General features: G+C 42.0%; 1 protein-coding gene across 4 annotated transcripts in view; it reads right to left on the minus strand.

Moving 5' to 3' along the window:
* PLXNB2 (plexin B2) overlaps positions 1–13,946 on the minus strand; it is a 376,688-nt gene that overhangs the window by 25,964 nt on the left and 336,778 nt on the right. For all 4 annotated transcript variants that reach the window (XM_083365660.1, XM_083365663.1, XM_083365662.1 and 1 more), the window contains 4 exons: positions 6,247–6,476; positions 4,986–5,167; positions 3,119–3,185; positions 2,491–2,637 (listed from right to left, as the gene is read on the minus strand). In XM_083365660.1, the coding sequence (XP_083221786.1) occupies positions 2,491–2,637; positions 3,119–3,185; positions 4,986–5,167; positions 6,247–6,476 (626 nt within the window). The remainder of the gene's footprint in view (positions 1–2,490; positions 2,638–3,118; positions 3,186–4,985; positions 5,168–6,246; positions 6,477–13,946) is intronic.

Consider the following 13,946-nt stretch of genomic DNA (forward strand, 5'->3'; position numbering starts at 1 on the left):
TGCAGGATACTCGTGAGAGAGGTGGCCTTAAAATGCCCAATTTTAAACTATATTATGAAGCTGCTGCATTAGTAGGAATAAGTGATTGGATTAATTTGACACAAGAGAGATTATTAAATCTTGAGGGCCATGATTTGTTGTTTGGCTGGCATGCATATTTGTTGTATGACAAGAAGGTAGACAATGTGTTTAGAGTGCATATTTTAAGACAGGCATTGCTGAGAGTTTGGAAGAAGTATAGACATAAGTTAGATTGCAAGATACCATTGTGGGCAATTCCAAAACATGCAATAGAAAATATACATGCTGGTTTCAAACATGATGTGACTACGTACAAGGAGATCCTAAGTTTGGAAAGAAATGTCTGGTGTTTGAAATCATATAGCCTCTTGCGAGAAGAGAAGGTTGTTCAAAACTGGTTTCAATATACTCAGTTACGGGCCAGATGGAAAGAAGACCAGAAAAATGGTTTTACAATGACTGATGAAAATTTGATAAAGCAAATTAGAAACCAGGGTCCAGCACATATCAAACGGATATATCTTGCATTGATAGAGATTGACTCAGAAACAGAGCTTGTTAAGGATTGTATGATAAAATGGGCCCAAAACATCCAGGAAGTTATCACAATGGACACGTGGGAAAAGATTTGGGTGAGGAACGTAAAATTTACACAAGCTCAAAATCTAAGAGAGAATTTTTACAAAATGTTTTACAGATGGCATTTAGATCCTAAAAAGCTTGCAAGTATGTATCCGAATTATCAGCCTAAATGTTGGAGGTGTGGTGATGGAGATGCAACATATTTTCACATATGGTGGACATGTAAAAAGGTTAAGGCTTTTTGGATAAATGTCTGGTGGAACATGCAGAAGATTTTTAAACAGAGGATAAAGTTTTGTCCGCAACTTTTTTTGTTGGGAATAATTACAGATGCTACAGTTGTGGACACTAAGCTGATGTTGAATTTAATTACGGCAGCAAGACTTTTGATAGGTCAGTATTGGAAGAAAGAGGAACTGCCGACCATAGAAGAGTGGACTTTAAAGGTTTCCGACCTGGCAGAGATGGCGAAGATTTCGGCCTATTTAAAAGATCACTCGCAAGAACGCTATATTATGGAATGGAGAAAATGGATTGAGTTTATCCAGAACAAGTATAGGGTTAAGAAGTTTTATGTAGCATTTGAATAAGTCTTCTTTCTTTTTTTTCTCTTTTTATTTTAGTTTCTTTATATATATTTAATATTACTAAGGCTTGTTTTATCCTAGATAAGCTAGAGAGTGATGGATTTTAGAGTTTATAGTTGTTAGTATATGATTGTTTATGATTGCTTTTTATATATATACCTTGTATTTAGCTCTGGGAAGTCGGGGGGGGAGGGGGGGAGGGGGGAGAGGTAGGGGGGGAGAAGGGAGGGGGAGGGGGTTTTTAAAGAAAAATTGTATGTTAAAACTTTTTAATAAAAAAAAAATCAAGAAAAAAATGAAACAAATGTTCTTGATAGTTTCCCTATATAAATTTGGGAATAACAATTCTGGAAATCATTTTGATGATCAGCAACTGAAAACAAACCCCACCTGATAGAGATGGTCATTTGGTCAATTCAGAGTTGCTGCTAAAGGATTGGGAAAGGATTTTAACATTTTTCTCTGCTTCTGAAATCCTGAGAAAATCCTTTCTCTGAAGCTAACTCTGAATTAATGAGAAGAAATTTTGGGAATTTTTGTCCAAAGCAAATAGCAACTTCACCTGTGTTTTTGATGACCTAATGTGCAACTTGTTTTAGGAAAACAAAACAAAAAATTCTACATGTATTACACATTAATATCTCTGCAAAGACATAAATACAACATCTAGTTTGGTTCTTCAGTTCCCTCAAATGAAGAGCCTGTTTGACGTAATCATACCCTCTGTTCAGCAAACTAATAAAATGATAAACATTCGTACAATTAATATTTCTCCAAAACTATTTTGGGCCTTCAATAGCCCTCCTAATTTCTTATCTTATCCTTTTTTCCTCTAATTGGCATTTGTGGCATTTTTAGGTAGACTGGCTTCATGAATATTATATATTAAAGGCCAAACTTCATAACAAATAATTTCATTAGTCTTAAAGCTTTACCTCATTCTTTCTGTATGTATACATATACAGCAGTAAAGGTGTTGGACCAGGAGTAGTGAAACTCTGATTTTAGTCCTTCCTTAGGTATGGAAGCTGGATGGATCAATCACTCTTTCTTTTCAGTAAACCAGGGAGTTGAAAAAGTTATTTCTAGCAACCCACATGGAACCAGTATTTAGATTATGACCCATAACATTCAAAGACTTCATCTGTCAATGAATTGATTTGACTAACAGTAATAATAGTTTTCTATCATTCATGTTTTACAAACACATACTGTAAAGGGTGAAACAATAGTAGGTCATATTTCAAAAGCATTTCACATTTTGAATATTCTAAAACAAATATTAATAAAAGCTACATACCAACTGTGAATACTCTACATCATCTCCCAACAAACCAGTGTCATTCAGGGTGTATTTGGCTTTCATTTGCACAGCATCCACTGGTCCTTTCTCTACTTGATGTTTGATAGCTTTGAACAATTTATAAAGAGGCTCCCCAGCATTATCCTGATAAAGTTGATGAAAGAGGAAAAACGGTGAGTGAAGACAATGGCTACTTTGTCCACCACATTATTGAATATTAAAAAACTTCTTAAGATCATTACTTCTGCAGAGTACATTTTTCCACTGCATTTAAACTACCATTTGTAACTGACTTCAGACCAAGACTGTGGCATGTTTCGATCAAAAGTTATTCCTATTGGCATATTTATTTATTTAGTTAGTTAGTTAAATTTTTATACCGCCCTATTCCCGAAGGACTCAGGGCGGTTTACAGGACAACATAAAATACAATATAAAAATAGTATAAAATTAAAATAGATTAAATTCCTTAAGCCCAACAATTAAAACAATATTAAAAGCTAAAACCCCTTCAGTCCAGGCACTATACTCGGAAGAAGGCACAATCAACTAAAAGCTTAATGTCAGTCTACAATTTTATAGGATATTCAAAATAAATGTGAAATGAATGCATTTTAGATCTTACCTTGAGGTACTGATAAAGACAAATTGACATCCAATTAGAAAGCATTCTTTCCACAACAGTTTCAGATCTATAATTAAAAAAAACTGTGTTGAGGTACATGGCTAGGAATTGTACATGAGTCTGTCAAGAACTAAATATGCATTATAATGTTTCTACCATTTCTCCATATCTAATATATTCAGTCCAATGGCTTTGGAAAGTATGAGTGCTATGCAAATCCTTCAAAAGAGGATTTGGCTTTGAAAGCTCAACCTATTTTGCTGATGAAGCAACTGTGGATGATTCTAGGTAGTTATTGAAGCAGTTGTCATTCTCACTAGTTAAACCAGACCAGGAAATCAGCTCCACAAGAAGATTTGATTTCTATTGAGATTGACTACTGTAACACAAACATGTACATCTGATTGTGCTGTACCTATTCTTCTTCCTTATTAGTTCAGTAAATTACAGAGATAATCTGTGTTAGTCAGTTCCAAATATTATCTGGCTGTTTGGGACTTTAAAAAATGCTTCTGCCCCATTTGCCCACACAATAGCTCCTTTACTCTTTATAGTAGCTGTTTGGATTTGAAAAAAAGACACGACTGCTTTAATGATTAGGAAAGAGAAGTTCCATATGTGCTCTTGCGTTCTCCAAAATGTCTCTTTGAAAATATTTCTGGAGCTCTCAAAAACATGACATTGCTCTGTGTTGCTGTTTCATTGAAGCAAGGTTAGTACATGCCCAGAACTAGAAAGATTAGACTGAACTTCCTTGGTGACTTTGGTCACCCTCTCTTGTTTAACCTTTCTCTCAAGGTTACTGTGAGGATAACATGGGAGAAGAACCTTATATATATGAGCTTCTCCTGGGGCAGTACAGGGCAAAAATCAATAATAGTAATACAGTAAATAAAACATTATCTCAGTGAAGAATGTGCTGACTTTCCTGCTGTCATACAATATAGAAACTACCCGTGTTGTGAGCTGTGGGAATTGCTAAAACTGCCAATAAGATAAACATGCTGTCATGAGTCTTCCTCTCAAATAATTATACCAGAGAACAGATTCTAGATTTTTTTTTCCTGGGGTACAGCAGTGAATTAAGTACAGACCAAAATGCTTGCTTCTCATTATTGGCATGAAGAAATATTCTAATTTCAAAAATAAATAAAATTGCATGTCTGAATCTGTTGAGTTTGTTCTGTACTACAGAGACCAATAGCACAAAATGTGACAAAACATGAGAGGGGGGGGGAGAGAACACCATACTCTGGAACAGTGAATTCACAGGAAACTAGAAAGAAAAATGCTGAACTTAGTAGGAAACAGAACACAACTGCTTAACCAAACAGGTGGGAAACATGGTAGACCTCACATAATAGGTAAATAAAAGTAAATAAATTATATATACCTGTTCAGTATGGCATAAATTTTAAAAAGGCAAGATTCTATAATATGGCCTTTGCAAAGAATCAGAGGATTTACTTTCATAACTAACTGTTGCTACTTTAAATTCTAATCAATGACGAATGGCCAGATTTTTGCAGTTGTCTCAAGCTGACACCTTGGTTGCTTATCTGAAAAGTCAGAAATCTGTTTTAACAGTGCTTGCCTGTGGCTCTCATCGTCACCACTGGAGCAAGACAACTGGTTATTTGGCTTCTCCATAAGAGGAATGAAGTGGGCGGGAAAGCAGGCTATCCATCTTATCTCGGACAACAAAAACATATTGGACCTGCCTAATATATATCAAAGCAAGCCTTTGCATTTCTTGGATTGCACTCTGTACTCATTTGAGGTATGCAAAGATTTTAAAAACCCAAGGAAATGAGAATTTAAAGGGGCAACTTCCATTGTACTAGATTACTGAAGAAACCTTCCCTACCTTCGGAGCATCAGTTTGGGATTTTTGGCCACAACATACTGCTCCATAAGTTCCAAAAACAATGTCCTCATGATGTCAGTATAGTATTCTAGCTTCCCATGCAAAGCCACGGTCAAAAGAGATGCAAAATATACTTTTGCACGGGCAGAAAATTCCTTTTGGTTTTCCAACGTGTGAATGAACTAAACAGAAACAACAACAACAAAAACAGATATATGAATGAAACAGTTGAGCCTTATTCTTTTCATTGTTCATTCTGGAAACATAGTATAATGCAGGGGAGTCAAACTCAATTTCATTGAGGGCCGCATCAGCATTGCGGTTGCCCTCAGGGGGCCGGGTGGGTGTGGCCAGGGTGGGCGTGGCCTACTGGGTGGGCGTGGCTAGAGTGCGTATGGCCTACTGGGTGGGCATGGCCAGCTCTACATCGTTCGCATCAAGGGTGCCTATGGGGGCCTGGGCAGGAGTGGGACAGATCTGAGGGTCTCTGGCAGAAGGAGGTTCTCTGGGCCAGGGCCAAGGCAGTGGGGGCCATTCCCTCACTGTTTCCAGGATGGCTTTGCGGGCCGCATGAAACCACTTCGTGGGCTGGATCTGGCCCCCGGGCCTTGTGTTTGACATGTCTGGTATAATGGGATTAAAAATTGGGATACAATACATTCCAGAAGTATTGAATATAGTTTTTGTGGTTCTGGCCAGATAAACTGAGGACTTTGTTCAATGCAGCTTTTTTGCATTCAGTTTATCACTTGCATCAGTTTTGTGCACATGTTCAGAACTCTGTTTATGCTTTAATTTTGGTTAATTTGATCCCTGGCAAATATTAAACCGGAGTGTCAACAGGGCAGGTTCAGCAGCATCAAAATAACAGGGACAACTGATGCCTTGTCTGATACATCTTTAAAAAGGGTGGTGAGGCTTCATTTGACAGTTGCTCCCACCATGTTGATGCTGTTGACCTTTCACAGATACCCCTGAATATGTACATAAAGGGTGGGATCTAACTGCATTTCATGGTTGGCATAATATATAATGAATGTAATGGATACCAGCTAATAGTATTTCTGGTAAATACCATTCTTCCACAGATGACACTGTACAGGAACAAAGTTATGTAAGATGCTATTATACATCACATACACAGCTTTACAAGATGTTCAGGACACAAAATATGCAAATTGATTTATTATTGTTATAAACAGATGTATCAAATGAAAATGCTTTTTAGCAACATAAAAGTTGACCTTTATTTTCTACTCACATTAATGAGGAATGATTTACTGTTGAGCAGATTGGAGAACTGATTCAATGCCTGTTCTACGGTTGGTCGTCTGGCTTCAGGAATGTCCAATTTTCCAGTGATCATTACATCCTTTTCTCCGTCCTTAGAGGGAAGAAAGAAGACTCTGTCTGTATAGGTTTTGTAGTCAAGCACTGGAATTCTTGCTTCATTGATGTCGCTTGTCTGATCCTCCATTTCTATCATTAAATCTGCAACAGGAAACAATTTTAAAGCCTTAGGAGAAAATAATATTGTTAATTCAATTATTGCTACCCTGAGCAAAATATTACAATTTTGAATTTTAATTGAAAATTCTCTTAACTTATTACAACAATACTTATAACCAACCAGTAAATAGGAGTTTTGGTTTTAAACACATTTGTGAATGACTGATTTAGATTACAATTACTTTTGAATAAACATAGTCACCATTCTAATCTTAGAATGAAATCATTGCAAGAGAAAACTCTCTTTTTTTACTAGCTCTAGTTGTTTTTCTTGGTGACACTTTTGGGGGCTATCCTGAGGGCTGCATTACAAAAATAATGTGTAGGGCAAGGACAAAAATTGATTTCATTACACTGATATGTAAATTTAATTGAAATTAAATGTGGCTAATTTGATTAATCTCTAGTTCATGCATTTAATAATTTTCACCATCTGTCACATGAAAATTATAATTTGGTGCGAATCTTTAATGGTATCTGAAGGCTGTAAACAAGATTTTTTGCAGGGGGAGAGAGGACAAAGAGCTTGAGGTTGTACAGCTCTGCATTCATCTACACATAGCCCACTGAGACTAGGATATTTTTGTGTTAATTAGATCAGAATGAATCCAAATCTCCCAGGTCATATTCTCCATCCACAAAGTGGAATTGGTTCTTAATTACAATCTACCAACAAAAGGTCCTTGAACTTTTATGTGTCTATAGGAAAGTAATGGTCTCATCTTGCTGTTGCAGTCCAGCTTAGCTCTATTATGTTACCAAAGAGAAAGGCAGTAAAGAATTCTCGCTCCCTCTGAGTTTCTCTTGCTATGGCTTTGGAGATGGGATTGGAAGAGGACTGGAACATACTAGCACTGTCCTTTTCAGTATAATCTTAAACTGCTTTCAAAACACTGCTAACAGTGCCCAACTAGTGAAAGATGATGGCATCCATCACCAGGGACATTGAGCTGATCCTATTCCCACAAACATATAACAGTGTGATAACAAAAATCAAGCATGCTTTTCCTCACTCTTGCTTTGGGACGGAAACAACTCAGTATGTTAGATACATAGCTATTTTTCATTAAAAAGCAAAACAATATAATATGTTGCATGAATGTGCATGAATGCCAACCTGAAATTGAAATTACCATGGCAGTATGGGAATTTAATCTTTTTCCCCTTTTGTTTGAGAAATATATAAACCTTCTTTTGTTTGTATTGTTGTTATTTCTTCACTTAAAAAAAAACTTAGTTGGCACCAATTAAATGTTAAAGGAGTATATATTCAATAGATGAATTTTCTAAAACAGTCCTTGGGGGAGAAGGATTAAATTTCCTTCAAATGCATTGTAAATCTCAGAATGAATCTATCATTAAATGAACTAACAAAAAAGAAAAGAAAAACAGCTCCACATTGCACTGTAAACATATTGGACTATTTTTTTTTAAAAAATAGCTTCTTTCAGCTTGTATTAGACTGCAATAGAAAGTGAGAAATGGGTGCTGGGGAAAAATAGTAATATTGTTATAAAACCATTTTTTATTTATTTGATTTTTATCTTACCCTATAGTATTTTATAAGTAACTCAAGGCAGAGAACATACCTAATACCCTGTGAGTAGTATAGGGCTGAGAGAGTGTGACTGCCCAAAGTCACCTAGCTGGCTTTCATGCATAAGGCAGGACTGGAACTCACAATCTCCTGGCTTCTAGGCCAACACCTTAACCATTACATCATTCAAAAAACAAAAACAAAACACACCCAAATATCCTACCCCCAAATACTGGTTTTGAGGGATTCAAGTCATCCTAGATTTATATTGATATGTTTTCCAAGTTGTTTAGAACAGGGGTCCCCAACCCTTGGTTCACTGATTGGTACCAGTCCATGGCGTGCCAGAAACCGGGCTGTACAATCAAGCAAAGCCCCATTTGCGGGATGCAGGCAGCACATGAAACTACGTACGCTTCCTCCAGTTCATGGAAAAACCTCTTTCCACAGAACTGGTTCCTGGTACCCAAAAGGTTGGGGGCCACTGGTTTAGAAACTAGTGAACCTATGACCTAGCTCAGTTCAGTGATGAGTGTTCAGCTCCAAGATTTGGAATCGATTTTTAAAGACAAAAATGATTTAAGTTTCAAGTTTCAAGTTTTATTTAATTTGTATACCGCCCTTCTCCTTGGTAGGGACTCAGGGCGGTTCACAGGGCATATATAAAAAAGACAATACAAAAATTAAAAAAGATTAAACCCATGCCCAGTTAAAAACAGTAATACAAATCTAAAACGACAAATTAAAACCCATAATCCCCCATCAGGCCAGACCAGCTATTTCAAATAGGTGGGTCTTCAGGCCACGACGGAAAGTTCGGAGGTCTGATGCCGTCCGGAGCTCCACCGGCAGTTGGTTCCAAAATGCCGGAGCGCCCACAGAGAAGGCCCTCCCCCTGGGGGCCACCAGTCGGCATTCCTTGACTGGCGGCACCCTGAGGACGCCCTTTCTGTGGGAACGCACAGGGCGGAGGGAAGTTGATGCCGGCAGCAGGTGGTCCCTGAGGTATCCCGGACCCATGCCATGTAGGGACTTAAAGATCGTAACCAAAACCTTGAACCTCACCCGAAAGACAACTGGTAACCAATGCAGCTCGCGGAGCAAAGGTGTAACATGGGAGTACCGGGAAACTCCCAAGACAACTCTCGCGGCCGCATTCTGTACCAGTTGGAGCCTCCGAGTGGTCTTCAAGGGAAGCCCCATGTAGAGAGCATTACAGTAGTCAAGGCGAGAGGTCACGAGCGCATGAGTGACCGTACACAGGGCATCCCGGTTCAGATAGGGCCGCAACTGGCGCACCAGGCGAACCTGGGCGAAAGCCCCCCTAGTCACGGCCACTATATGATCTTCCAGGGTAAGCTGTGAATCTAGGAGGTCTCCCAAGTTGCGAGCCCTATCCACGGGGGGTAAGAGCTCACCCCCCATAGAAAGAGATGGAACATTTTGAATGTCCCGGGATGCCGGAATGTACAGCCACTCAGTCTTGTCAGGGTTGAGTTGAAGTCTGTTCCTCCCCATCCAGACCCGAACCGCCTCCAGGCAACGGGACATCACAGCGAGGGCATCACTGGGGTGGTTTGGGGTCGAAAAGAAAAGTTGGGTATCATCAGCATATTGATGATACCCAACTCCAAAACCACGAATGATCTCACCCAGCGGTTTCATGTAGATGTTGAACAGGAGAGGCGAGAGAACCGACCCCTGAGGAACTCCACAAACGAGAGACCTAGGGGCTGATCTCTGCCCCCCTGCCAACACCGACTGCGAGCGTCCCAGGAGATAGGAGGAGAACCACTGAAGAACTGTGCCTCCCACTCCCAATCCCCTGAGACGCCGCAGCAGGATACCATGGTCGATGGTATCGAAAGCTGCCGAGAGGTCTAATAGGACTATGACAGAGGAATATCCCCTATCCCGAGCCCTCCAGAGATCATTCACCAGAGCGACCAATGCCGTCTCCGTGCTGTACCCGGGCCTGAAACCCGATTGGTAGGGGTCCAGATAATCCGCTTCATCCAGGACCAGAGGGAGCTGATGCGCCACCACACTCTCAACAACCTTCGCAAGAAAGCGAAGGTTGGAGACTGGACGAAAGTTGTTCAAAACAGCTGGGTCCAAGGCAGGCTTCTTGAGGAGAGGTCTCACCACCGCCTCCTTCAAGACGGTGGGGAAATAATCCTCACTCAAAGAAGCAGATATAACCGCCTGGAGCCAGCCTCGTGTCCTCTCCCTAGCTGCATAAACCAGCCAGGAAGGGCACGGGTCCAACAAACATGTGGAGGAGCTCAGCCTCCCCATAATCCTGTCCACTTCATCAGGGGTCACAGAATCAAACTCTTCCCAGGTAACATTGACAAGACCGCCCGTGTCCTGATCGCCTGACTCTGCCCAGCTGGAGTCCAAACCGGTCTGAATCCGAGCGATTTTATCCGACAGATGTTAACTAAATTCCTCGGCACGACCCTGCAAGGGATCCTCCCTCACCTCCTGACTAAGAAGTGAGCGAGTCACCCTAAACAAGGCGGCCGGGCGATTATCTGCGGACGCGATGAGGGTGGAGAAGTAATTGCACCTCGCCACCCTCATCGCTGCGAGATAAGACCTAATATAGGTTCTTAACCGCAACCGGTCGGGTTCGGATCGGCTAGACCTCCAGCAGCTCTCTAGGCCCCGTTTCCGACGCTTCATCTCCCGGAGCTCCGGGGAAAACCATGGAGCTCGCTGGGATCTGCGCCGGGTCAGGGGCCGCAAGGGTACAACCCGGTCAAGTGCCTCAGTGGCTGCCCTTTCCCAGGCTTCCACTAAGGCATCCGCCGAGCTGTGAGCAGTGGAGGCAGGTGGGGACCCCAGCGCTGCTTGGAATCTATCAGGATCCATTAAGCGTCTGGGGCGGTACCATCTAATTGGCTCCGTGCCCCCACGGCGGGGGGTGGCAAAACGGAAGACCAGCCGCAGGAGATGATGATCGGTCCATGACAGGGGCATAATAAATGGGGAGCCCCCACCTAGATCATCCAACCACCATCTAGATAAAAAAATCAGGTCAAGGGTGTGGCCTCCCTCATGAGTTGGCTCTGAAATTACTTGCGTCAAGTCCATGGCCGCCATGGAAGCCATGAACTCCCGAGCTAGCTCAGATGAACCTCCCAGGGATGGTAGATTGAAGTCTCCCAAAACTATAAGTTTGGGAAACTCAACCACCAAGCCCGAGAGGATATCGAGCAGCTCGGGCAGGGCTGCCGCTGTGCGACTAGGCGAAATGTACACCAGCAGCAAGCCCAACTGCGCCCCAGGACCAAATCTCATAAAGAGAGACTCACACACGACTATCTGAGAAACGGTGGTCTCCCGCGGGCATAAGGTCTCCCTAATGGTAACCGCCACTCCCCCACCCCTACCATGAGCTCGTGGCCGGTGTAGCACCCGGAAGCCTGGTGGGCAGAGGTCAACCAAAGGGACCCCACCCTCTGGGCCCAACCAAGTCTCCATGATGCAAGCCAGGTCCGCATGCTCACCCTCAACTAAATCCCTAACGAGGGGAGCTTTATTAACCACGGACCTGGCATTCAGGTACACCAGCCGGAGCTCAGGAGGCTGCACATCCTCGCTCCCGGGATCTCGGGGAAGAAGCAGAGGGTCGGAGCGCCTCACCGCTTGCAAATAGCGGGGATGGCCCTCCCGGTAGCGATACGGCCCCCTGTCTATCTGCCTGCTGCCATTCCCCGTCGTGGGAATTGATAATCCCACGACCCGCTCATGAGCCCCGGCGACGCCACCCCGTTCTCCCCCCGTGCTATCAGACCCAAGGCTGGTCTGAACCATGGTAGATCGGCCACCCCCCATAGCCAAACAACCGCTATCTCCCACCCCGCTCCCTAGCCCTATAAAAAATTTGGATAAAAAAATAATCAGAGGCTTTCTAGATTTACATGGACAGCCCCTGCCCCTGCCCAGCCATCTCTCAGAGACCCAAAACTCGGGCCCGTCATCAAGGTTATCTTAAGGATCAACAACAAAGCTAGTGGAGCAACAACAAAGCTAGTGGAGGTCACAGTATTCCAGCTGAGCTATTCCAAATCTTAAAAGACGATGCAGTAAAAGTGCTACACTCAATTTGCCAGCAAATTTGGAAAACTCAACAGTGGCCACAGGATTGGAAAAGATCTGTTTACATTCCAATTCCAAAGAAAGGCAGTGCCAAAGAATGTTCAAACTATCGCACCATTGCACTCATTTCTCATGCTAGTAAAGTTATGCTTAAAATCCTACAAGCTAGACTCCAGCACTATGTGGATCGAGAACTACCGGAAGTACAGGCAGGATTTCGAAGAGGCAGAGGAACTAGAGATCAAATTGCCAACATACGCTGGATCATGGAGAAAGCTAGGGAGTTCCAGAAAAACATCTACTTCTGCTTCATTGACTATGCTAAAGTCTTTGATTGTGTGGATCACAACAAACTGTGGCAAGTTCTTAAAGAGATGGGCGTACCAAACCATCTTATTTGTCTCTTGAGAAACCTATATGTGGGCCAAGAAGCAACAGTGAGAACTGGACATGGAACCACTGATTGGTTCAAAATTGGGAATGGAGTCCGGCAAGGCTGTATACTGTCACCCTGCCTATTTAACTTATATGCAGAGCACATCATGAGAAAGGCAGGGCTAGATGAATCAAAAGTTGGAATTAAGATTGCTGGGAGAAATATCAACAACCTAAGATATGCAGATGATACCACTCTAATGGCAGAAAGTGAAGAGGAACTAAAGAGCCTCTTGTTGCGGGTGAAGAAAGAGAGTGCAAACATTGGGTTGAAACTTAACGTTAAGAAAACCAAGATCATGGCATCCGGCCCTCTCAATTCTTGGCAAATAGATGGGGAAGAAATTGAGGTAGTGACAGATTTTATTTTCCTGGGCTCCAAGATCACTGCAGATGGGGACTGTAGCCAAGAAAATAAAAGACGCTTGCTTCTGGGAAGGAAAGCAATGGCAAATCTAGACAGCAAACTAAAAAGCAGAGACATCACCCTGTCAACAAAAGTGCGTATAGTCAAGGCTATGGTCTTCCCAGTTGCAATGTATGGCAGTGAAAGCTGGACCATAAGAAAGGCTGAGCACCAAAGAATTGAAGCCTTTGAACTATGGTGCTGGAGAAGACTCCTGCGAGTCCCTTGGACTGCAAGGCGATCAAACCGGTCAGTCCTAGAGGAGATCAACCCTGACTGCCCTTTAGAAGGCCAGATCCTGCAGCTAAAACTCAAATACTTTGGCCACCTAATGGGAAGGAAGGACTCACTGGAGAAGAGCCTAATGCTGGGAAAGATTGAGGGCAATAGAAGAAGGGGACGACAGAGAATGAGGTGGCTGGATGTAGTCACTGAAGCAGTAGGCATGAGCTTAAATGGACTCCAGAAGATGGTAGAGGACAGGAAGGCCTGGAGGAACGTTGTCCATGGGGTCACGATGGGTCGGACACGACTTCGCACCTAACAACAACAACAAAGGATCATCCTTTGATGCTTTATTACATATCATTTCCAGCAGAGGTGTGCTGTACAAATGTAAAGTAATGAAAAAGGATGTGGAGCTGCTTGGAACAGAATGAAACATAGTTATATTATGAAGCCCACAAGTTATCTTAGTGAAAAGTATGAATAAGGGTGCTTGGTGGAATAGTAAAATGAAAGAGGCAATAGATGAGAAAAATGCATATAAGAAAAGTTTGCTGCAAATAACAATAAGAAAAAGATACTGTATAAAAGAGTTACAAAAAATTTAGACAAACATCAAGGAACATAAGACTGAAAGAGGCAGATAAAGTGTAGAATTTTACACTTTCATTTTGATGAAAAGAAGTAAAAGTAGTTTAGAAATAAGCGGAGAGGCCTAAACAAGTAGTTTGTAATACAGTTA

Source organism: Vipera ursinii (genome assembly GCF_947247035.1).
Source record: "Vipera ursinii genome assembly, chromosome: 6".
NCBI lineage: Eukaryota > Metazoa > Chordata > Lepidosauria > Squamata > Viperidae > Vipera > Vipera ursinii.